Source organism: Rhinolophus sinicus, linkage group LG06 (assembly GCF_036562045.2).
Source record: "Rhinolophus sinicus isolate RSC01 linkage group LG06, ASM3656204v1, whole genome shotgun sequence".
Classification (NCBI taxonomy): Eukaryota; Metazoa; Chordata; class Mammalia; order Chiroptera; family Rhinolophidae; genus Rhinolophus; species Rhinolophus sinicus.
This window is the reverse complement of record NC_133756.1, coordinates 166022509-166046673: the sequence shown is the minus strand read 5'-3', so window position 1 is coordinate 166046673 and position 24165 is coordinate 166022509. Positions and strand designations below refer to the sequence as shown.

General features: G+C 64.0%; 2 protein-coding genes across 8 annotated transcripts; one reads left to right on the top strand and one right to left on the bottom strand.

Annotated features, from left to right (window-relative positions):
* Positions 1–933: 933 nt before the first annotated feature.
* Positions 934–2331, bottom strand: POLR2L (RNA polymerase II, I and III subunit L). The gene is made up of 2 exons (XM_019714725.2): positions 2199–2331; positions 934–1268 (listed from the first exon to the last, which is right to left on the bottom strand). The coding sequence occupies exons 1-2, from the start codon at positions 2291–2293 to the stop codon at positions 1160–1162; spliced, it is 204 nt and encodes a 67-aa protein (XP_019570284.1). The 5' UTR covers positions 2294–2331; the 3' UTR covers positions 934–1159.
* A 77-nt stretch (positions 2332–2408) lies between these two features.
* Positions 2409–23358, top strand: TSPAN4 (tetraspanin 4). Of its 7 annotated transcripts, none has more exons than XM_074336963.1 (9): positions 2409–2544; positions 7493–7591; positions 11133–11212; positions 19969–20160; positions 21103–21177; positions 21998–22099; positions 22208–22339; positions 22437–22520; positions 22855–23358. In XM_074336963.1, the coding sequence occupies exons 3-9, from the start codon at positions 11150–11152 to the stop codon at positions 22921–22923; spliced, it is 717 nt and encodes a 238-aa protein (XP_074193064.1). In that variant the 5' UTR covers positions 2409–2544; positions 7493–7591; positions 11133–11149; the 3' UTR covers positions 22924–23358. The 7 variants fall into 7 exon arrangements, with proteins under 7 accessions (XP_074193064.1, XP_074193061.1, XP_074193058.1 ...); XM_074336960.1 differs by having other exon boundaries at positions 2540–2656; XM_074336957.1 differs by lacking the exon at positions 2409–2544 and adding an exon at positions 2871–3010.
* The last annotated feature ends 807 nt before the right edge of the window (positions 23359–24165 follow it).

Genomic DNA, 24165 nt, shown 5'->3' with positions numbered 1-24165 from the left:
AGCTGACAGGACTCAAGGGGTCACAGGCCCTGAAGTAGAGCCTTGCATGTTTGTTGACAGGAGGATGGTAGTGAGGCCTGGGTTAGGATGTGTGCTGGCAATGGGAGCCAGGGCTAAGCCACTATACCCCTCCGTCCTAGGGATTGCCCAGCTACTGTCCCCAAGGTTTGGGCTGTCTACCCCTGGGCAGACGCCATCTCTGGCCAACCAGCTTCCTCATCTGCATTTGGAGGACCCCATTTCAGATACCTGGGCAGCGAGCCGGCCCTGAGGCTGCCTGGAGAATGCCCCCCTCTCCTAATTCCCGCCTTCCACCAGCTGGAGGGCACCAGGACCCTCCTGATCCCTGCCCAGGGTGACAGCTTCCGGCTCTAAGCCTTAGCCAGAGCTGGAACAGGCCAGGCCCTGCGATCCAGGTCTCTGGGCTGGCCCGCAGGATTGAATTCTAATGCCCATGGCACTGGGAGCTCAGCCAGCCCTGACAACCCGCAGAGTTACTATAGGGTCTCCAGGCTGGGTGGGGAGCCTGAGTGCTGCCCTGCCTCCTGCAGGAACTGGGCCGAGGAGTCTACTGAGCTTGGGTGGAGCCTGGAAGCTTCTGGCAGCAGGACGCTCAGGATGGGCAGCCATGACCACAGCAGGAATTCTATTCAGGGCCCAGAAAACCTGGTTCTTTAGATCCTGGGAAGAGAGGATGTGGGGACCTCTGTGCTGTGCTGACCTAGATTACACAGAACTCGAGGGTGGAGATGCCAGTGCCCTAGTGCTCTTGGTGGCCTGAGAGCACCCCCTCCAGAGGGAGACACCCCAGGCCGAGCAGTTGCCATGGGGTGGCTCTCCCTTTTCCTGGGCAGTAAGTGGCCTCAGGCATGAGGCAGGACACAGGTACACGGTGGCAGAGAGTCCCACAAAGCCAGACCAACTGTCAGGACCTTCTTGTGGTTCTGCAAAGACCTTTACTGGATGGCTCCTTCCAGAGCAGGAGACCAACGCCCACACAGCTGTGAGCAGACACTGCTCCTGGCTACCCACGCTTCAGTGGGAGGGGCTCTGGGCAGGACAGACTGCTGGGTGCTTGCTCGCTCGCTTCTGCAGGGGTACATAGTTGAGCAGCTTCTCTACCAGGTCCACGTGGGCCAGCAGGATGCTGGGTGCTCACTCACTTCTCCAGGGGTACATAGTTGAGCAGCTTCTCTATCAGGTCCACGTGGGCCAGCAGCATGCGGCGACAGCAGTAGCGCTTCAGGCCCAGCGCGTCCAGAGCATCCCTACAGGCAGGAGACAGGCCGTGATCTGTCCATCCCCAAAAGCCCAGGCAGGTGGAAGCCTCACTCAGCTGCTGTGGGATCTTTCCTCAGCCCTGCTTCCACATTGGGAAGGGAGGCATCTCTCCAGGGAGCCACCTCTCCCATTTCCTATGCAAATTAGAGTCCCCAATTCCCTGGGACCAAGATTAGTCACCCTCGAGGCCTCCAGAAAATTCCCACCCCGTTGGCCCCAGTGTGCAGAGATGGCAGCTTGGCAACGGGGAGGCCAGGCTGGAATGTCCCTGCCCATGGTGCTGCAAGGTGGGTCGTGTGCAGGCTACCAGCCACTCGCTCACTCTGGTCATCCTAGCAGCCTTTGCAGGATCTGGTGCCAACAGCCCATCACCCCCACACCTGCCGAGAGTCGATGGCATGTTGGCACGTCCCAGGTCCCAGGGGTCAAGTGTGACAGGACATGGGCTGTCCACACAGTGGCCAAGGGTGAGACTAATGGGGAGCAGACTCAGGTAGCCGTGGTGGTAACTGCAGTGCTAAGGGACAGGCACAGAAAAGGGACCTGCCACAGCCTCAAAATGACAGCTATGTGGTCGGGAAGCTGCCCTGAGCCTAAAAGACAAGTGGGCTTGTAGGACATGGGGTGGACCTAATAGCAGGTGGGCAGGGAGCAGGGTGAGGGCTTACCTGCAGTGGAGGGGCACCGCGGCCGGCCACAAGGACACCTAGAAGCCCCCTAGAGAGCAGGGCTAGGGCTGGAAGAGACCCTGAACTGAAAGCCCCTCCAGGGTCACCTGTAATCGGATGCGCGTGGCGCCGCCCGCCCCGCAGGCCGGGACCCTGTTACCCGGCCCCTCCCTGCCCGTCTCGCAGGGCGGCCCAGGGACGCTTCCCCACCGCGCTGGAGGCCCTCCCCCGCCGGGCCCGGCGCCTCACCCCTCGGTGTACTCGGCCTGCAGCAGCCCCAGGTAGGCCTCCCACTTGTTGCCGACGATCTTGCCGCAGGTGAAGCAGCGCACGGGGATGATCATGGCGGCAGTGGGACAACGACCGCGCTCTTCGGTTCCGGCGGCGCTTCAGCACGAGAGCCGACCCCGCCCCGGGCGCGTCCATGGTGCGGGGGAGACCGGACCCGTCTCCAGCCGTCCTCAGTCGACCTCGCCAGCCTCCGCGCTGTCGGCATCCGCTTCTTGTCGCAACGATCTTCCTTGCGCGTATCGGGGGGTCTCGGGACCCGCGTGGCTGCGGCAGGAGCAGACGGCGTCCCCTCTGCGTCCCTTTGGTACGTCCCGGCCTATGGCGGCCGAGCGGGGCCGTAAGGGCTCGGCGGCGCCGTTCGCGTTTCTCGTGTCCGCATGACTGACAGCTGCGCAGCGGGTGGATTGCGCGCGCAGGTACAGCGTCCGCTGGCTGGGGTCCCGCCGCCCGCGGCGCCAGAGCCGGGACCAGACACCCGCCCGGGCACGAGCGAGCCGGCGTGGAGTTCCAGCCCGGAGCGCGGAGCCCCGAGCCGAGCCGCAGCAACAAGTGGCGGGGCCGGGGCGCGGCGACCCCGCAGCGGGGGCAGAGAGAGGCTGGCCGGCGGCCACGGGCCGGTCTTCCCGCTGCCTCGCCTGGACGGGCCGGGAAAGGGGTCTGTCGCCCGGAATCCTTGCCCGCGGATGCCTGGGGATCTCTGCGGCTGAGTTCGGGAGTGCCCTCGGGGCGTCTCCAGGCCCGCTCGCCCGTGCTATATCGGTCCCCGCCAGGTAACAGTTACCTGTAGTTCCGACGGTGGGAGCGCACGCTAGGAGCGATCGGCTCGGTGGTGAGCCCAGACAGCGCCGCATCGGTCTGCTTTGGTCCGCGTCCCTCCTCCTTTCTTCCCGGGGAAGGGGATGGGGGCGGGAAGGGTCTGCACCCGCCCCAATCCAAGCTCTGCTGGGTCCCCGCGATCTGAGGACCGGAGTGTTGTCAGGGAGAGCGTCGTGGAAGGGGCGCCTGTTGAGCTGAACCTTGAAAAGTACAGGATTTCACCAGGCGTGAGCCTGAGTGTGTGTGAGGGAGCAGGACAGACCCTGGCAAAAGGAACCCTTGGGCAGAGGCCTGGAGTCGGTACCTGCAGGGTAGTCCCAGGGACAGGTGTGCGCTAGGGCAGAGTAGGTGGTGGAGCAGGAGCCATCGAGGATTGAAGGGGAAGGGAGGCTGTGTGTTGGGAAATGGGGTGGGCTGAACCCCGAGATGGAGGCTGTGGCAGGGGCGGGCAGTGTGCAGTGAGAAGCCTGGAGGGCTCCCTGTGTGTGCGTGGTGAGTTTTGGGCTATATGGGGTGGATGTGTTGCAAAGTGGCACCTGTGACTTAAGGTGTGTGCAGGCTCTGGGGCAGGTTCGCTGGATCTCTGGTTGGGTCCCAGGAGTCAGCTAACTGCCCTCTCAGGCCTTAGTTGGGGGGCAGGGAGATGGAGGGTCCCTGGGTCCTGGGTGGAACTGCCGGCACTGGTGCCTGCCTGGAGTTTGTGCCTCCACTTTCTCTGGGGCCCTGGACAGCCTCCCCAATGCTGTTTGCCATCCCCCACCCTGCCACGTGCAGAGCCACGAGCCAAAGCCACTTCCCTTCCCTGACAACCCCCCCACACACACTGACTGGACGCACATCCTGTCCCTGGCCTGGAGGGGCAGGATAGGGGCCTTGAGTCATAGTGGCCTGGGGTCAGACCCAGGCTCAGCTGCAGAGGCTGCCCGAGGCTGTGGAGGTGAGGGAGACCTGGAGGGCATCGGGATGTTAGCTGGGTGGACCTTCAGGAGTGGGAGTGGGTGGGGGCAGAAGGCTTCCTGGAGGAGGGGCCCAGGGCCTGTCCCACCGGAGCTCCTGCCCTGAGCAGTTGTTTACGCAGAGAGAGTGAGGGGAGCAGCGAGCCTCCCTCCCTGATCCGGTCCAGAGCCAAGTTGACATTCCTGGAATTCTGAGAGCTGTGTGTAGATTTGGGGGCAGCTGGCTCCTCTTCCCAAGCTCCTCCCTCCAGCTCCCTGATTTCCCAGGAGAGGCCATGGGGAGCCGAGTGGCTGCCCCATCCCAGCCCGTGTGCGCTGCCCCAGCACACGTGTGCGTGGGCGGAGGCCCCTTGGGGCACTTAGTCCTCCCTGCTCAACTCTGCCTGGCTCAGCCCTGCCCAGGTTGGATCAGAGGTCAGCTCTACCCCCAACCATGGCCAGGACAAGCTGTGTCCCGGCATGTGTGTCTGTGTGTGTTGGAGTTGCAAGTTGAGGTGAGGGCCTGGGTGGCCAGGGGCAGCAGGGAGCCATGGGGGCCCAGGGCACTGGTGGAGGTGGATCTCTGCGTGCCTGCTGGGGTAGGTGGGGGCCCTGGCTTCTCCCCTCCGTGTGGAGTGTCAGTACAGGGCCCAGGCCTCTGGGGAGGGCCAGAGAGTGAGGCACAGGTTTTCCGAGAATGAGTGTCCTGCCTCCAGTGATGGGAAGCACGAGGAGGGAGGGCTGTGCTCACATGTGGTTTGGAACCCGTGAGCCATGTTTCCTGCCAGAGAGGGTCACTTGAGGGCAGGCCAGGGACAAGGGGAAATCAGCGACTGAAGTTTTAGCTGCTGAGATTCTGGCTCTGAATGTTGTCCTGGAAACAGGCCGGCCACAGGCCCCACCCCCTGGTCCTGGATCACAGCCTCAGTTTCCCCATCTGTAAAGTGTGGATGGAACGAGAAGCCTCCAAGCTGGAGGGTCCGGATCTATCTGTGCAGGTGTGGGGTCCCGGACTCAGCCCCTGGCCGCTTGCTTTGGGTACATGTGTGCTCACATGGGGTGTACAGGGTGGGATGGGATGCTTGAACATACATGCTCGGATGCCTCCCCAGCGTCAGACGGGTCACCCGCCTGCTGCGCCCATGCTAACCCTCTCGGCCCTCGGGGCTGGGGAGTCCTTAGTGGTGATGTTTGCAGGTGTGCTGAGCCTGAACTGCCTCTAACCTAATGAGCCTCTGGACACACCTGGGGCTGATGTGGGCTTCCTGAGGGAGGGTACTGCTCTGCAGCCTCCGGTGGCACAGGGCGGGGTGGGGGTGTCTGCCAAAGTGGGGCAGGCACACACTGGGCACGCAAGGCAGGGGGCTCCCAGGGCCTGTGGTGGCTGGGAAGGTACCCCGCAGCCCCCAATCCTAATTGTGTCCCCTCGGCCTTTACCTCTACATGGCCTTCAGCAGAGAAATACCTGAGGTGGGGGAGGAGCCGGGATGGGGCGTGGGGGAAGGGCCTGAGCTTGGGTTGGTTTAGGTGGGCCCAGGAGGAGAGAGGGGGCCCTTGGTGGCTTCTTCCACGGGGATCCCTCCCATGGAGCGGGTGTCTCCCAGTCGGACGCTCCCGGTTGGGCTGGGGAGATGACCCTGCCTGGGCTCCAAGTGAGGAGGGGTGCCAGCCTGCCCAGCCTGGGAGTCTGCGTTCTCCTCCCCCAGGCCTGGGTGGGCACTGGGGCCCAGCGGGGCTGAAGCAGTGGCAGGAAGGCCCACGCCACAGGCCTGTTTGTGTTGGCCAGGCCTTCCTGGGCTCCTCAAAGCTGCCTCAGAGCCAGCTCAGCCAGGGGGCCGGGGTGGGCGGCTCCGATCTGCGATCTGCGCTCCATCCTGAGCTGCCCCTGCTGGGGGGTGTGCTCAGGCCAGACCCCTGCTGCTGCTCCATTGCTGGGGTCAGGGTGGGCCACTGACAACCGCCCATCTGTCCACCCTCCAAGTCCAACGCAGCATGCTCTGTTTCAGCATTTGGGCAGGTCCTTTTTGGAGCGGGCCTTGGTGTGGTCAGGTAGGTGCCCATGGCCTATGGCTCACACAGCCCCAAAGACCCAGCCCCGGGCTGGCAGGCTGTGGTGTTTGTCTTGGGGCTGTCACTCAGCCCTGTCGCTGTTGCCTGCTGTGTGAGCTGTACTGGGGGACACAGACCTGTCAGTCCCTGCCCTCAAAGGAGGGCCAAAGTGCGGCATGGAGGCTTCATGGGGAGGAGCCAGCCTGGTCTTGTCCTGCCCCTGCACCCATGGCTGGACTGCAGGGTTGTGTCTGGGCTGCCCAAGCAGGAAGTGGGGACTAGAGGCCATTCGCAGGGGGTCCAGGGGTGGCCTTGGGCGGGGAATGGGAGTGTGGCCTATCAGTGGTCTCGTCCTGGTGTTGACCACAGTTCTCTTCCTGAGTGGGGGCCCAGGAGGGTTGCAGGTGCTGGCGGAGCCAGCTGTAAGGGCCTGCCGGGGAGGGATGCAGGGACCTGGGGCTGAGGGGATATGCAGAACCAGCCTCAGGCCTGTGTGGGTGGGGGTGTGCTGCACGGTTTTTAGCTTCCGGAATGTTGCTGTGGGCTTTGGGCCCCTTAGCCCTGGGGAGGGGGTTCATCAAAGAAAGTGGGAGGGGTGTGTCCCCCATTTCCTTTTACGGGGCCTAAAACCCCTCCACAGACACTTCATCCCCAGGCACAGCAGTTGTGGAGGGGTGGGGATGGGGTCCCAGGGCCTGGACCCAGGCACATGCCCTCCCCACTGCGGTGGGTGCTGTTCATACCGCCTAACTGAAGTTGGGCGGTGGGTGTCAGGTTACTTGCAGGGAGGAGCTGGGACTGACCCACACGGTGGACTCCCATCCACCCCAGGCATGAGTGGACAGGTGGGCAGTGGGCAGCCCGTGAGGGATGGGCAGGAGGGGTGGGCACCTGCCAGGGTGGCATTCGGAGTCTTTGCAGTCCCTCCTGCCCCTGGGCTACTGGGAAGATCACCTGCCCCAGCTGCCAGGCTGCAAGGAGTCCCTAGTGTGAGGGGCGAGGTGTAGAGAGCATGGCTGGGGTGCCCAGTCCCCACAGTCTGTCGCTGATGGGGGAGGCCCTGTGAGCATGGGTGGCAGATGTGGCGGCATGAGTCATCACCAGTGGCTCTGGGGGAGATCGTGAGGCTTGGAGCAGGGGACCTGGACAGGTGGGGGTGACACATCACTGTGCCCTGAGTCCGTCAGTCCACACATCTGAACGTGTGTGTACTGCACGCACACTGTCTGCATGTGCGAGCTGCCTCCCTGCCTGGTGTCTCAGCAGGCGAGTGATGGGAGGGCAGGACGAAGTCCCCCTGTTGGGCCCCTCGGCTGCTCCTCCTCCCCCCGTAGGGACCTGGTCCCAGGTGGAGGGCTGCTTGTCACCCCCTGGGGCCGGCCTGGTCGCTGGGAGCCCCGATGGGGTGGGTAGAGATGAGGTGCAGCCTCCATCCTGCCTTTTCCTCCACAGAACTCCCACCTGCCTCACCGTGCTGACCAGTCGCCCGCCCACTGGCCCACCTTCAGGGGCGCTGAGCACCATCTGACTTCTTTCCTGGGGCAAGCCCAGGTACGTCATGGTCTGGCCAGGCAGCGGGGAGGGGGGGAGGGGTCTGCCTCCTGGTCTCACCCATGCTGGGCCCAGGGGCCTTGCCCGCTGGACACTCACCTGGTCCTGGCACAGCCCAGTGCTGGGCTAGCCAGACGCTGCCTCCTGAGCGTGCCTTGTTGGGGCCCCACCTGCTAGAGGAAGGGGATCCTGTGGGGGAGGGGCTGGACTTTGGGGACAGGGTCCCTGGGGTAGTCCCTCCTAGCCCTGATGGGCCTGTGTCCTCACTCCAGCTGACCCCAGTATTGGGGTTAAGTTCCGGTTCATCTCAGGTGAGACTCACTTGCTCACCTGGGGTGATGGGAGAGGGGGCGGCAGGATTTTCAGGGGATGCTGGGAGCGCTGTGGCTGAGTGAGATGGAAACAAGGGCGCCTTGGGTGTTGGGCTTGGAGTGGGTACCCAGGCCGGCCCCCTGCCCCTTCCCACCTGAGCCTCAGCATGATGAAGGTGTGGAGAAGTGAACCCCATTTGAGCCCTGCCTGTCACTGCTCCCTTTCCAGCCCTGGCCACTGGGACCCCCCTCTCGTCCTCCAAGGCCCTGCCCTGGGAGCCAGGCCCCTGTCGCCAAGCACTTTTGGTCCCAGCGTCTTCAAGGAGGTCAAAGATGAGCTGGCAGCTGTCCCTCCCTGAGTTTGCCCCTGGGCTGCAGGGGTTCTGTGTGGCATGTGGTTGGCTGTGACCCCATCATGGGGGTGGTGTCTGTTAGGGTACATGCCAGGAGGTTTGGCTTCTCTGATGGGTGGGGTGCTGTCCTGGTCAGCTCTGGGTCCTCCCCCAGCTCTCTTGGCCCACGAGTATGCTCTGAGCACATACCCTCACACACTGGTGTGTGTAGGGACTCCTGTGGTCCTGAGTGTCCCCTTAGCTTAGGCATGTTGGGCTGGCTGAGTTGGGCCAAGGGGAAGGTGGCCAGAGGCCGCTGGGTCACTGGAGTCTCAAGGGGTCACCAGATGCCTCTTACTCCCTGGGCAGAACTGCAGAAAGTGGTCTGCAGGCCCCTGGGTGGGGGCCCTCCACTGTGCTATCCACAGGGCCCCTGGTGCATAGCCACTGTTGTTCCCTTTTCTGGGGCCCAGGCATGCCAGAGAACCCTTGGGGAGGAGCGGTTAGAGGGGCCATGGGCAGCACCAGGAGGGTGGGCAGTGGGGGCTGGGCAGGGACTCTGGGGCTGTCCTGTCCCCCACCCTACCAGGGCCCAGTCTGCTCAGGAGGACTCGCCTGGACACTGCCCTGGGGGCTTGAGCTGCAGTTCTCCACAGGCCCCTGGGGCTGCAGCAGAGGGCTGGTGCTGGAGTCCTGGGGGGGTGGGCGCAGAAGTCGGCAGGGTCCTGCTCCAGCTGCAGCGCCCCCACTGGCCACTTCCCACACCACTCAATTTCTCAGCAGTGCCCAGGGCACCCCTCCCCTCACTGCCCCCACCTCCTCCTTCCCCATTCCCCCCACTCGTCTCCCCTCTGAGCCCTGCTGCTCAGCTCTTGGGGACCTGGAGCGAGTCCTTCCTGTGATTTTCCCATGGGGTGGACACGCCCAGTGGACTGCCATAGTGACTGGGGTAGGCCTTGGCCAGAGCCTCAAGCCCAGGGTGCAGGGCACATCCATGCCTCTGGTGGAACCCTCTTGCAGGCTGGGCTCTCCTGCCTGAGCTTGGAGGAGGCTGCAGGCCTGGGAGGGATGGGCATCTGTGACATGCCACCGGCTCCCTCACACCACAGGGCCCCAGAGACTGTGCTGCCCTCACCAGTGGTGTGGGCATCTGTCCCCATCTGCAATTGGGGGCATGTGTACCTATGTGTAGGCTGCCCTGTGCGTGCGTCTGCACACCACCAGTGCAAGGGGCATTGGTGTATGTTCCCCGGGGGTGTGCAAGTCACCCTGGGGAGCTGCGAGCCAGGCTTGGGTCCATGTCTGCAATTGTGTGTGGACGTGTCTGGGGTCTGATTTCCAGCCCCAGTTTGTGCAAAATGGAATTTGGGGCCTTTTGTTAAAAAATTACCAAACATTTCAAGATGGTGGCCATGGAATGTCAAACCAGTGAGGGCTCCTGTGTGATTGCACTTGTCACATGCCCTGGCCCCTGCCCAAGGAGGTGGGGCCAGGGAAGGGGGCCCTCAGCCTAGCCTGGCTGGGCGGAGGAGCAGGTACCCCCAGAATTGAGCTCTGGGCTTGGAGTGGGCTGCCCACTTCCGTGGGGCCTGTCTTCAGGTCCCTAGTGACCACCCCTGAATCCGTGTGCTCGGGTGCCTTTCTTTAAGTCTGAAAACCTCCGATATACCTTGCAGAGTGACCCACCCTCCCGTCCAGGGCACCGAGGGCTCCCCAGAGCACCCTCCCCGCTTGCTCTCTCTCACCCTGGTCCCTCGTTTAAACCACAGCTCTGTCTTCCTCGGGCCTCCCCAACCGCTGTGCCCCGCAGGTTGGGTATCCCAGGCTGACCCCTGTGTCAGCAGGCGCCTCTCCCCACCCAGGCTGTGAGCTGAGAGAGCTTTGGGGTCTCGGCGCAGCTCTCTCCGCACAGGGTGGAGATGGGGGAGGCTGCATGGAGAGTGCGCACCCCGGGGAGTGTTTGGGCTACTCTCCTGGCGTTACCTCGTACCTCGCTCTGGTCCGGAGGCCTGGGCCAGGGACCGAAGCCAGAGCCGCCCTAAGTCGCCACGGGACAGCTATGGGTCACCCTTTCATTTGCATAGTGCTTTACATATCGCGTAAGGTTGGAGGTCTCCCAGCCCGGCCCGGCAGCGGGGTCGGGCGCAGTGCTGCTGCGGGGAAGGCCCGGGGCCTCGTTCTCGGGGCTGAGAGCTGCCTGGGACCAGCCCCCAGCCCCAGCGTCCTGCCCCTCCAGAGCTTCCCCAACCCTCCGCGAGCATCTTCCTCCCCGGCGGGCTGCGAAGGGGAGCGGGAGGGGCGCGGGCGCGGACGGAGGGTCCGGGGCGGGGCGGGGTGCGGGCGTCGCCTCCCCGGGCTGCGATTGGCCGGCGCGGGGCGGAGCGGTCGGGTTTGCCGGGTCGCGCGGTGAGGAGGGGAGGGGTCCGCGCGGGGGAGGGGCGGGCGCGGATTGGCGGGTGCGCTCGGGGCGGGACTGCGGGGCCTGGACGCCGGGCTGCGGTGGGAGGGCCGGGCAGGTGTCCGCGGCCCGCCGCTGGGGTTGCGGGGCAGGGGGTCGCGTAAGGGGCCGCGGGGGCCGCGGGATGCGGCGCTCGGGGGCAGCGGGTGCGGGGCGCTGAGCTTGGCGGCGGCCCGGCGCCATGCGCCGCTCCAGCACGGACGAGTCCACGTACCGGCGCAGCCCGTCGCCGGAGGGCAAGGAGCCGGGCTTCGCGCGCGGGGGCCCCTTCCGGCGCTACAGCAGCCTGTATGGGCGCGGGGACGGCGGGGACGGCGGCGGCCCCTTCTTCGGCCTGCACGCCAACCCCGGCCCCAAGGCGGCCCAGGCGCGATACACGTCGCCCAAGGGCACCAAGTACGTGGTCTTCTACCTGGACCTGTCCTTCATCTTCCTCCTAGAGCTGAAGCGCTGCGGCATGGCGCGCGGCTGCCTCCAGGGCGTCAAGTACCTCATGTTCGCCTTCAACCTGCTCTTCTGGGTGAGTGGCGGCGGGGCCGGGGCCAGGGGCCGGGGGCATATCGGGGCCTGGCGTTGGTGGGGGGGACCAGGGGAGAACCTACAGTCGCTGCTGGGGTGAGATGGGGGCGGGACACGCGGGACGTAGACTGGGGTGGTCCCCCGGGTCGCTGCTCTGGCTGGGGGCCAGGGCTGGACTGGCCGATGGGGGGCGTGTCCGATACCGCGGGGTGGGTTGCGGGGAGCCGAGCCTCTACACCCTGGGCGGCTGCCCCGTGTCCTCTCCCCTCTCTTCCTGAGACGGGATGTGTCCGGCTCCTGGTGACTGACAGGGCAGCCCGGGTCACTGAGCCTCACCTGCCACAGCTTCCAGTCCTGGTCTGTGGGCCGGTCCCTCCTTTCTGTCCCCTCCCCTTCTCCCCCACCTAGCCTACCGACCTCCTGTGCCCCAGGGACCCGCTTCACAGGGGCTGTGGGGCAACGTAGTCCCCAATCCCTGGAGGTGCTCTGGGGACCAGACACTGAGCAGGACTGTGGGCTAAGTGGGCCACCACAGGTGTGTGGGGAGTGTCTGGGCTTCCTGCTGCCTCCTCCAACACAGGGTGTGTGGGGTTTCCATAACTTTTGCTGGGGTGGGTTGTGTTTGCTCAGTCGGTAGGTGCCTGTGTCCAGGGTCAGAGGTACTGATGCTACAGGGTGGCTGGCCCCTTTCCCCCAATACCAGGGACAGAGTTGCCACCCAGCCCCATAACTACAGGGAGGGTGGTGGCCTGTGCCTGTGGCAGGTGCCACACTTGACCAGGTGGCAGCAAGCCTTGCCAGGCCTGGGGCCCTATTGTTTGGGCTGGGGGAGCCTTGGTGGAGAGAGAATGCCAAGGTCACTCCCTGCTCCATCCTTCATTCCTGTGCCAGCCCTCTTTCCACAACTGGGAGTAAGGGGGCGTGGCTTGAGCTCCCGCCTGGGCTGTGGACTCCGGAAGGAGGCTGTATTTGCATGCTCATTTGCATGCAGTCCATTTAAGGCCAAATGCTCAGAAACCTAGGTCCACCTTCCATCCTGGGCCCTGGCTTTTCTCTCCCCCATTTCGTGGGGAGACAGGGGTCACTGGAAGGGGCAGCTTGACTGAGCCCAAGTGTGGGAGTGTGACCCACGGAGGTTCCTGTCCCAGATGCCTGCTTCCAGAGGGGTCACCCCAAGAGTTTGTTCTCTGTAAGGGGCTTCTGGGAGGGGGTGGCCCAGGCCCATAGTGAAAGGGTACCCCAGAGACCAGGAGCCCGAGCAGAGGTGGGTGCAGCTGGAGTTCTGAGCAGGTGTGTGAAGAGGTGAGGAACATTGCCCAGCTGCAGTGGGCACCAGCGTGGTTAGCACTAATGGCTGCAGGTGGCAGTGGGACCAGAGCTGGCAGCCATAGGTGTTGCCATGACTGTGTTGGGCAGTATAGGTGGTGGGTTGACTAGGGGGGAGGGCAGTGGGTGTGGGGGATGGTCAGGGCCCTGGAGGTGGGCAGGACCTGCTTCTTTCCTCACCTGTCCTCCTCAGGGACCTGGACACCTGCCTGCAGGGAGAAGTACAGGGCCCCTCAAGGGGACCAGTGCTCTGAGAGCAGCCCAGCCTAGTGGGTCCCCAGGCAGAGCTGTCTGCCCTGTGGACCCAGCAGGAGTCTCCCTTTTAGCTGCAGGGTTCACAGGCTCTGCCACTCAACCTCAAAAGGACAAATCGAGCCCCCTGGGCCCCTCCTAGGCTGGAAAATCCATCTTATTACCCTCCCCACCAAGCAAATGGGGCCCCTGCTGCTGGCCTCAGCCCCTTCCTGCCCCAGCTCGCTGCCCAGCAGGGCTCTGAGACCTGGGTCAGGGGTCAGAGGGGAGGCTAGGCATGGCATCTACTGCACCTTGTCCCTGGACCCCATGTCAACTAAACCATGCTGGTGACAGAGGCTGCAGGGTGGGGGGGGGCGGGTAGAGCACCCTTTTCCTGAGACCCCAGCCCCTTTGCTGTCTGGGGGTGCTGGCACCCCACAGGAGGGGTTGTTTTTGCCCCCACTCCACTTCCCACTTTTCACTGTGAGACCAGAAGACAGAAGGCACCCTGTCTTCCCATTGCCCTGCCTCAGTCTCCCCACTGGAACTGACTATAGGGTTGGGGCTAAGTTTGTGGGAGGGGGGTCCCTGTGGGCTGGACCTCAACACCCTCACCTGTGTCAGTCCTCTGACCCCACCCAACAGGGCGAGGCTGGGGAGTGGGGGTTTGGGGGTGTCTCCAGAGGGGGCCCTGGGGGTGGTCAGGGCAGGAGGAGTCTGGTTGCAGGTTGGTGCAGGTGTGTGGGGGAGGGGGAGCCTGGGAGCGGCTGCGGGGAGGTGGGCATGAGGGCCCTGCTCTGTGCTCCTGCTCCAGGCTGGTGCAGCTACCTGCTTCTTCCCGTGCTCACTTGTCCCCCAGCCCCTTACTTTCAGGGTTTGCCTCAGAGCTTCTTTCCTCCCGGAGGCAGGCCCTCGTGCTGCCAGCTGGACCACTGGCACCTGCACACCTGGCTCCCTCTGTGAAGCTTGAAGCAGTGCTACCTCCCTCCCCACTCTAGTGTAGGGCTGGGTCTCCAGCCTAGGGCACCTCTGGCTGGGCGGCAGTCCATGACTAGGCCTGGGAAGGGGAAGGGCTGGCTCAGGAGAGAATTGAGTCTCATTTGTGGCCTGTTTGATGGGTTTCTCCTGGGGCTCCTGGACAGGGTCTGGGAAGGCAGGAAAGTGTTGTCGCCCATCTGTTCTGGGGTTGATGTGCCAGCTCCTTTGGGGAGGGGGGGAAGGCCTGCTCCTTATCACCAGTGCTTGGAGCTGGAGAGCCCTGACACTGGGTGCCAGGAAGTCCAGTCCACAGACAGGCGGGTGGTGGGGGTGTGGGTGTAGGGCCCCTCAGAGTTCAGAGCTGACCGACCCCCAGTCCCATGCCTGCCCTCCAGCAACAACAGGCCCTTGGGACAGCCCCTTTGGGGACAGTTGCCCTCTGAGGTATGCACAGGTGGTGGGCTCTGTAGGGCCAGGACTGATTTTGGGGAGCCTATCGCAGTGGAAAGGGCCGAGCACGTGGCCTGGCTTCGGGGGCTGGAGCCGCTTGGTTCAGGCCTCCTGGTCTAGCTCTTCCTTAAATGGCTAGAGGCGGAGATCTGGGGTGTGGCAGAGGGAGGAGGCGCTCTCCCTGCCCCTCCCCTGCTCTGGGTCTGGGAGCTCAGGGCTGCCCAGGGGTAGTCTGGGAGGTCTGGTGTCCTGGGGTGGCCCTGGGTGGAGGCAGGGCTGAGCTCAGCAGGGCGAGGGCGCCTGTGCCATAGCTGAGGCCTGGATCACCCAGATTTGCTTTAGCCAAGTTGAGGGCCCCTCCCGCTGCTCCCCTGGCAGCAGCCCTCCCAGTCCCCCTGCTCTGCCTGCCTCTGCCCCCACTGTGTGGCTGGCATGGGGGTCGGAGCCCTGCCTGCCAGCCCATTTCCTGCTGCCCAGGCCACTCTGGGACCCTGGGCGAGTCCCCCCCTCCTCGGGGTTCAGTTTCCCCACCTGCACCAAATGGGGCCCTTGGTTTTCCACTTTGATGAGCTGCGGATGAGGTCCAACTGGGCGCCTGAAACTGGGGGAGGTTCCGCAGAGCGAGGGGCACGACTTTCCGCTGGTGCTCCTGGCAGTTGAGTTGGGGAAACTGAGGTGCACCATGGGTGCCCTGTCTGACATCACAGGGCAGGACCAGTGAGCCCTCAGACCTCAGGCCCCATGGCAACTGTTGTGCGCCCCTCCTGGTGGTGCTGGGGTCATCCCTGTGTCCTGGCTCCCAGTTGCTCCTGTGACTGGTTGGGCGGGGCAGGGCAGGGGCGTCCTGCTACCTTGAGGCCATGAGCGGGGGTGGGCGGGTGGATGGGTTCTGCTGCAGGACTGGGTCTGGGGGACACCTGTAAGCAGGCGCTGGCGTCCCCATGGGGGTGAGGTGCTTGGCGTCCTGGTCCAGTCAGGTCAGGCTGTCTTGTATGAGCTCATCCTGGGGGCCGGCCAGTGGCCGGCCGACTGGACAGACAGGGACGTTGATCTGCTCTGGTGGCAGCACCAGTTCCCCGGGTTGCAGTGGGCACAGTGGAGAGACTTCTGAATAAAGGTCAGGCTGGGATCTGACACTGGGACCCATCCTGTGTGCCCCCGATAGGCTGGGAGTAGCTGCGGTCTGGCAGGGGCCCTGCCTGTCCAGCGCTGGGCTCCAGGCAGCTTCGGCGCGGTCCTGGGTGGCCTGTCTGCCAGTGACCCAGACGGGCTCCATGGGGGCTCTGCTCTGTGATGGTCCCTGGAGTCCAGCCTGCAGGGAGGGAGGGTGAGGGGAGAGGCAGGCCTGTCCGGCCTGTGTGTGGATGTAAAGCAGAGGTCGAGTGGGTTACAGGTCGGGTGGGGGCTGTCTGGGGCAGAGAGATATGGCCTCGGCTGTTAAGGGGGACTCAGGTCAGGAGGTCTGCGGTGGCAGGTCCCACATCCTAGCTGCACCCCGCCATCCTGGGCCATGGCCCATCTCCCGGCCCTTGGGGGGCTGGGCTTCCTGTCTTCCTGCCCTGAGGATCGAGCCAGTGAGGTGCTGCCCTTTGGGGCCAGGCCTGGTGGCGACCCCTCCCTCTCCACTCAAGCAGCCCTGCCATGGTCCTTGTCTCTCCCCTGCACGCCCCTTTCCCCCCACCCCTCCTTGGACACTGGCCTCGGGGTCCTTGGTCAGTGGGGCTGTCTCCCCAGTGGGCTGGGTCTCCTCATCTTCAAGCTTTGGGAGCAGATGGGGGGCTCCCAGGGCCCGGGGTGGGTGAACGGGATCCATGAGAACATGGGTCCTGGTGTTTTAAGAAAATTAATTCTAGTCAGTTGCATAGGTTTTAAGTGGACAGTGTGGAGCTGTCGTCCAGGGAACACTATCTGGCCAAAGTAGGGAATAATTGCGTCAGCCTGCAAAGTACCCCCACCCCGTCACTCAGTCCCCCCAACCCCGCGGTGGGCAGCTGCTCACCTGATTTCCAGCATGGTGGACAAACTTTGCCATTCTGGAACTTCGTATAAATGCCCCCCGCCATGGCAGTTCTTGGCTAGGAGGGGTGCATTGCCCCACCATGCTTAGCCCCCACCCCGAGGCTGTGCCAGCTGTCAGGTGAGGGGTTTCTGGGCACAGGCTTGGTGCCTGTGGGTCTCCAGCCCTCCACCCATTCCAAGGACGTGGCCAGCTGCTCGGCCATCTGCCACACGGAGCCGTGTGGCCAGAGGGGCAGCGGCACAGGGCCAGCTGGCACCTGCCTGCCGTGAGCCTGGAGGTGATGGCATCACCCACCATGCCCTGGGCCAACCTGAAAAATACACAGACGAGGAAAGAGATGGCAGGAGAGGGAGCATGAGCGGGACACTGGGTGAGGGCAGCCACCAGGGCGCGTGCGTGCTCACTGTGTGTGAGAGGGAGACAGGGAGGCCCAGTTGACAGCAGAGCTGGGACGGGGACTCTGACCGCTGGGCTGACCTTCTCTGCCAGGCTGTCATGAGGTCAGGGTCTGCTCCTGGGCCCCCCTGGGCTTCTGTCTGTCTGGGGAGGGGCATTCAGCCAGTGCCCCAGGCAGTGAGCGAGGGGCTTGGGCGGTGGTAGGGTTGGGGTGGGGTCCCGGATCCTGACCCAGGAGGGACCGGAGCTCCGGCCTCTGGGGACCTCAGCTGCATTTGTCCTGTGTTTGATGCTGGGTCTGAGTATAGTGGCGCTCATTTTCTCCTTCACTTGGAGGCTGCAATTTTCCTGCCAAAATGTTTTAAAAGCTGCATGGGCAGAAACGTGTCAGAATTACAGGTAGTTTTAAGCATGTGCCTGCCTTCTGTTAGCGTGTGTGTCTGAGCATTTGGGTGATGTTCTGTGTAAATGTGCTTGAGCGTGGAGGGGCCTGGGGTCGTGTAGGGATGTCAGGTCACAGGGCACGGCTGTGACGTGGGATGGCATGTGCATTGCTGTGGGTGACACTGTGTGATGGTGAGGGGTGTCTGACAGCATTGGGTGGGCTGTGTTGGTGTCACGGTGTGATGGCATGCATCTGGGTGACAGCCAGCGGATGTCTCTCTTGCCATCATCTCAGGATAGAGGTGAGGACATTTCATGGAGTGTTAAGTAAGGGAATACGTTTCTTCCAGGGCTGGTGGTTGTGGCCCACCCCTCCCGATCCCCCCACCCCTCACAGCTACTCTACCCAGCAGCGTCCTCCCCGTGCCCTTTATTCTGTCCCCACGGGGCAATGTCATCTCATTTTCCTGCTGACAGGAGCCGTCCACCGCCCTTGAAGGCAAAGCCAGCCTCGCAGGCAGTTTGGGTTTTAAATAACAATTTCCCTCTTTGTACCAGCATCTCCCCAAGAGGCATCCCCACCTACTGTGGCTGGGGGCTCTGCCACGAATTGTGACCCACTGGGTCATTGTGTCCTCTGGGCAGAGAAGGCCTGACTTCTAGCTTCCTCCATAGAGAGGCGCCCCCCCTCCCCGCCTCCCCGTCCCAGTGCTGGGAGGCCTGGGGACCAGGTGCTGGGTGTCCTGTCCTGCATGATGCCAGAGCACAGCGGTAGCCCCTCAGCCCCCCGTTTCTTCTGCTGCTGGTTGGGTAGAAGGATTAAATGAGCCAGCACCTGTCCCACCTACTCTGAGCTCCGTGACGTCACGAGTGGCACCTCCCAGACAGGCTCAGGGAGCCCGAGGTGCTGGTAGCCTTGCCTGTGGTTAGCACCGTGGACAGCGCCGCCTGGCTGCTGGTGGGGGCCTGCGTACACCCCACCCTGTAGGTGGGGGGCACACACATCTCCCTACTGCCAGCAGGCTCTGCCCTGCCCTGGGGCTGTGCCCAGACCCAGCTCTGACGTGAGGACGGCCCAGGGCGTGGGGCACGTGTGTGCCCAGGTGCGAGCCAGGTGTCTCCAATTAGAGGGTCCTGATGCCCTCGGCCTCCGGACCCTCATCAGCACCAAGTTTGGTCAGGAGACCCGCTGAGCTGGACACTGTGCCAAGGCCTCCTGGTTCTGATCCTGGCAGCAGGCAGAGGCAGTTGTCATCTATGATGGCCTCTCGGGAACCGCCAGGGCCATGTGCTCAGTGCCAGGACAGGTCAGCCCCTGCGCCAGGTTCCCCTGACCTAGGGTCCAGACAGGCACGATAACCCTGGACGAGGGACGGAAGAGCCCCATGTGGGGGTACCCAGCACCTGGTGGCCATTTCGCGGAGCTTCCCAGGCCGCACCCTGAGCCAGCCACGCAGAAGAGGTGTTTGTAGATTTTAGAAGCTGTTGTCTCTCGTGGAAGGTGTGAACAGGTGCATGTGGTTTGGCCTGGGCTGGTGGGACCCATCATTGGGCTCTTGTTGTGCCCAGAGGGACCCCAGACGCAGACGAGGCCGGCCGGAGCCCCGTGTGCACGCTCCCAGCTGCCACCCCCAGCCCTGAGGCCAGGGCTGATAGCGGCTGGGAAAAAGGAAGGGGAGGCATCCAGGGCCTGCAGGCCAGCCTGAGCTAGGGTGTCCCTGTCAGGGTGGGGGCCCCAGGCCTGGGAAGCGAGGCCTGTGGGGAGTGGGGTGTGGCTGGCTCCTCAAGGCTGGCTGGGCAGGTAGCTCATCTCCTAGCCTCAGGGGCTGTTGAGTCTGGCTGTGGACACGGGGGAGGCTTCTGTGGGGTGAAGCGGGGCTCATGGTGGCCCTGGAGTCGGATGGCGCAGCCTGTCCTGGAGCGTGCAGGGTGAGCACTCTGACAGTTTGGACATCAAGTCCAGGAATGCCCTGTGCACCGAGACCAGATGGCCAGAAGGCTCTTGGGCCCAGTGGGGGCACAGGGTCCCACATTCTTTCTAGTCCCAGCGTGGAGAGGGTCCTTCCCATCAGCCATGGGTCCCCAGGTGGTCTTCTGAAGACCAGGAGGCCATGGGACCAGGTACTGGTGGCCTTTGTGGGGGCTGTGTGCTCCCACATCCTCCCGTTTCATCCTGGGGTGACCCAGAGTCCAACACCTCGATGTGTCAGGGTTGGTGCCGGAGCCCCTTGGCCAGCGCAGTTGCCCCCGGTCCCCAGGCAAGGCTGAGAGCCCTTTCTGGGTTCATCGCTGCCTTGCCTTCTCCTCCTCTTCCTCTTGTTTGAATTGACTTTTGTAAGAATGACCATTAGGAAATGCGGTGAAGGCTCCGGTGTTGAGGGGCAGCGAGGCCGGCGGGGAGTGGGGTGTTTGCTCTATTCCTGCGCCGGCATGCTTGTGGGCTTTGTGCTTAGTAGGGGACAGCTGGGGACACCAGAGGGGTTCACGGGGCTGGTGCTGGAGTCCTGGGCCACCCACGGGAAGCCAGAGTGCCGGGGCCTGAGGCAGGCTGTCCCTGGGCTGCTCAGGGTCAGAGGCTGTGGCGCTGGACCCCTTACAGGAGCAATGTGGCAGGCAAGCTGCAGGCCAGGTTCTGCGGGCAGAGGGGGCACTGCTTACAGGGGATGACGTTCTGCCTCAAGAGAGCGCCCATTCACAACCTAAGTGATGGAGTGTCCTCAGACTCCCCTCCCCTACAACCACAGCGTGACCAAGCCGTCGGTGTGGGGCCCTGGCGTCTGTCACTCTGGCTGTGCCTCGGGGCTGTACGTAGGGGGAACCCGCCTGGGCGTCAGGACAAGGCTGGGAGGGGCAGCCGGCCCTGGGAGATCAGCGGGGCCCCCCTGGACGCCACCCCGGGCTGCTGTCCCCGGGGTCCAGGGCGTGCAGACAGCAGCCTGACTGCCCCCTCCCTCCACCCGCGGTCCCAGCTGGGAGGCTGTGGCATCCTGGGTGTTGGCATCTGGCTGGCTGCCACCCAGGGGAACTTCGCCACCCTGTCCTCCTCCTTCCCGTCCCTGTCGGCCGCCAACCTGCTCATCGTCACTGGCTCCCTGGTCATGGCCATCGGCTTCGTGGGCTGCATCGGGGCCATCAAGGAGCACAGGTGCCTGCTGCTCACGGTGAGTGTGGGAGGGGCCGCGGGGTGGGGCGCGGGCTCCGGCACAGGCTCCACCTGCGGCTCTGACAGCAGGGTTTCCAGGCCAGGCTGGGGCTGTGTCATCGGGTGGGGGCCTCCCTTGACAGGACAGGGACACGTGTACACGTGTGTGCCAGGCAGGGCCCCTCCAACCTGTACTGGGCCTGTTTTCTCAGCCCGCCCCTCCCAGCTGCTGTCACAGGCCTCGCAGCCCCGGGACCCTCTGTGAGAGGCTCCCAGCTCGGCCGTGGCCTTGGAGATGGGTTTCCTGTCTTTGGGAATGTTGATCACAGAGAATCGAGATGGGACCGGACCCCTGGGCCAGGCTCCTTCCTATTACAAGGCCGGTGGACCCCTGGGAGCGAGGAGGAAACTGCAGTGTGTATGGGGCCTGGACCCGGCCTTTCCCCTGGGTGGGGCCTGCGTCCTGAGCCCAGACAGGGACAGCAGATTAGGGCCCCCGCAGAGGACGGGGCCTATTCTCCTTGTCCAGGCTTGGACGCATCCCCGTCTGCCCTCCTTTCTGGGGGAGTCATGTGAGGGAAAGGTGGGGCAAGTCAGGCTGCCAGCTCTGCTCAGCGTGGCCCAGGGCTGCCACCCAGCGGGCAAGGTTTGTGTGGTCAGAGGGGGGGCTTCTGCTTGAGGTGGCGGCCCCCCCACCTTGGTCTTGCCTGAGCTGACACTGGCCACCCTGAGGGGTGTGACGGGACTGGGGGTCACTGCCAGCCGATCCATCCCCTGGCCCCCTCTGGCATCGCCTCGCCTGCCTGCCCAACACAGGGACGCTGGCACGGAGCATAGGTATCCACTCGCAGGCCTGAGGCCTTGCTCTGGAGGTCGAGCAGACGAGAAGGAGCTCAGAGGTTCTGAGGGAGGTGGGGGGGCCAGGCTGGGCTGTCACTGAGGCCCGTCCCCCTCCCTCCAGTTCTTCGTGATGCTGCTGCTGGTGTTCCTGCTGGAAGCCACCGTCGCCATCCTCTTCTTTGCCTACACCGATAAGGTACGGCCACCTGCGCCCGCCCCTCCTCACCGCCATGTGAGGGGTTGCGTCTCTGCAGGTGACAATTGTGCGGACGGGCTGGGACCGGCTGTCACAGATGCCATGCTCTATGTGGACGACGACGGCCCCTTCATCTGACTGACAAGGCACCCAGGGCCGAGGGTTAGGTTTTAACCACAGACAGCGGGGCCAGGCCTGGGGGCACCGGCGGGGAGGCTGCCCCTGCTGCCCTCAGCTGTGCATAGGTGGATGGGGAGCGTCTCCTATCCCCGTTCAGCCATTGGTTTGCGTCAGTGAGGGCTCGTTGAGCATGTCAGTCCTTGGGTTGTCGTCCAAGACTTAGTTTTTGCTCATCTGTCTGCTTTGCTGCGGGAGCTCTTTCAGCTGGCTCCTGTGTGTCCTTGGCATGCCCCCCAATGCACTTGTTGGGGAGCACGTTTTTTCTGACACTAGAAGCTGCCCCAGGCCCATTGTAGGCATTTCCTGCCATCCCTGTGACAGCCCTTTCTCCCAGGAGCCCTGGTCCTTTATTGGACATGGTCTTAGGGATTGAGACCTGGGCGCTGCTGTGCCTCTTGCCCTGGGGTGCTGGAGCTTTAAGGCCCCTGGTCCCCCCAGGGACGTGTGTGCCCTGACAGTGGTATGCAGACATGCCTCTGAGTACTGTGTACCTGCCCCTGGGTGTCTGACTAATCCAGTGCTCAGCACCACGGGTGGCCCAGGGAGATGACGGGCCTTCTGGGAGGAGGTGACTCCAGGGAGGAGACAGAGGGAGGACTAAGGAGCCAGGATGGCCCTGCTCAGCTGTCTGCACCTACAGATCGATAGGTATGCACAGCGAGATCTGAAGAAGGGGCTGCACCTGTACGGCACCCCGGGCAACGTGGGCCTCACCAATGCCTGGAGCATCATCCAGACCGACGTGAGTGGGGGGCAGGTGGAGGCGGGGCGCGGGCGTGACGGGTAAGCGGGGACATGGCGGAGCGGGCACCCCGACCCTCAGCTCCGTCCCAGCTGCGCTTTCCCGCAGTTCCGCTGCTGCGGCGTGTCCAACTACACTGACTGGTTCGAAGTCTACAACGCGACGCGCGTGCCCGACTCCTGCTGCCTGGAGTTCAGCGAGAGCTGCGGGCTGCACGCGCCGGGCACCTGGTGGAAGGCGGTGAGCCCGCGGCCTGGCCCCGGGACCTGGGGGTGGAGGGCCAGCCTCACTGCGCCAGGGTGGATGCCAACCCTGGTGTCACCCGCTTTTCCTCCAGCCGTGTTACGAGACGGTGAAAATGTGGCTCCAAGAAAACCTGCTGGCAGTGGGTGTCTTTGGGCTGTGCACAGCGCTCGTGCAGGTATGGAGGGTGGGACCCCAGGAGCCGCCAGGACCCATCCTACCCCACCCTGGCGCGTATTGAGGCCCTGCCCGCATGGAGCCTGTGCCCCCAGGCAGAAGTGGGGTTTGTGGGGAATGGTCAGGGACACCGTGGAGAGGTGACCTTTGACGTCTGGGATCCCGAGAGCCCCTGCCTGGAGGCTCAGAGGTGGAGGGGCTGTGATGGACCTGAACTATCAAGGGGGGAGGCGTCCCAAGCAAGGGGGCCAGGTCATCCGGAAGCTGCGGGTGGGGTGAGTACCCCTGGCTCGCGGCCCAGGGAGCTGGTCTGCCCAGCTTTCCTGTCCCTGCAGGTCCTGGGCCTGACCTTCGCCATGACCATGTACTGCCAGGTGGTGAAGGCCGACACCTACTGTGCGTAGGCTGCCCGTTGCCCGCCACCCGCTTTGCTGCCAGAGGACATGCCCACCGACCAGGGAGATGACCTCATAGGACTGTGTGCCAGCCTGGGCATGGGGGCGGGGGGAGCAGGTGGCCGGAGCCCCCAGGCCCCTGGCCAGGCCTGTGAGCACGGAGCTAGGTGGGGTGGCTGAGTGTGGGCCACATGCCGGGGGCTGAAGGGGCTTCTGGCACTTTCCCTTTTTCATCCATGTGTTCTCCAGAGCAGTGTTTTCCCCGAGACCCTGTACAGGGCAAGGGTTGGGGCCACAGCGGTTGGGGTGGGGCGAGGGCCCTACTGCCAGCCCAGGTGCTTGAGGCGGGCTGCATTCCTGCCATCCACATTCCACGTGGGGCCGGGGCAGGCTCCCAGCGCATTGTAATAAAAGTGCGGGCAGCAGCCCCCCACCTGCCTGCCAGTGTGTGTCACTGCCGTGTCCCCATGGGGGTGCCATGCCTAGACAAACCCCATGTGGCCGTGGACCCCCACTGATGCCCAGGCCGAGCAGATGGGGGCTTCCGCACCTCAAAGGACAGCCACAAAGCCTCCACTAAAATAGCCGCGAGCCTGGGTAACCTGTCTGCGTCCCCACCCCTCCCCTGCCGTGGGGTGGCCCCTCTACCCAGCCCCAGGGGTATTCCCAGCAAGTGCGGTTCAGCACTGTCCCAATTTCTGTTCTGCTTTGCTCCTGGGACCCTGGCCCTTAAGTGTCACTGCGGACTTGGTGACGTTAAGTGAGGAGCCAAGTGGTATCACCAGCCCAGAAGCAGTGGTCCACCTGCATCGAAACCCTCAGATGGTCTGCAGGCAGCACTGATGGGGGGTGGGGGGGCATGGGTCTGGGGTTCAGGTTGGAGGATGGGGCCCCTCAGGAGCCTCACAGGTTGTGAAGCATCTGACCCACCTCCCCCCCACAACCTCCAATTTCCAGCTCCTGGGTCGTGCCTCTGTGACAGACCCACCTGGTGACCCCCATCAAGCACTGCCTGCGGCCACAGACAACCCAGACCCCCAGGGTGCCCGGCCCCTTCCCAGTTGCTGTCATGCCCCCACACCCCGAGCCGCCCGCCCTGCTCCCTGGAGGCCACGGGCACCCTGGGGAAACTGCCACCAGAGCTAACACAGAGGCAGTGGTCTCAGGACACACAGTTAGCACCAAAACCAAACTTTCTTCCCAGCAAGTGGCCACAAAGGACAACAGTGACATCCAGCAAAACTTTCCCGT

Coding starts and splice junctions, on each gene's coding strand:
- TSPAN4 (XM_074336956.1), top strand. CDS start 10,874: ATGCGCCGCTCCAGCACGGACGAGTCCACGTACCGGCGCAGCCCGTCG. Junction 22,340..22,436: donor CGGGCACCTGGTGGAAGGCG/GTGAGCCCGCGG, acceptor CTTTTCCTCCAG/CCGTGTTACGAGACGGTGAA. Junction 22,521..22,854: donor TGTGCACAGCGCTCGTGCAG/GTATGGAGGGTG, acceptor CTGTCCCTGCAG/GTCCTGGGCCTGACCTTCGC.
- POLR2L (XM_019714725.2), bottom strand. CDS start 2,293: ATGATCATCCCCGTGCGCTGCTTCACCTGCGGCAAGATCGTCGGCAAC. Junction 1,269..2,198: donor CAGGCCGAGTACACCGAGGG/GTGAGGCGCCGG, acceptor TCCTGCCTGTAG/GGATGCTCTGGACGCGCTGG.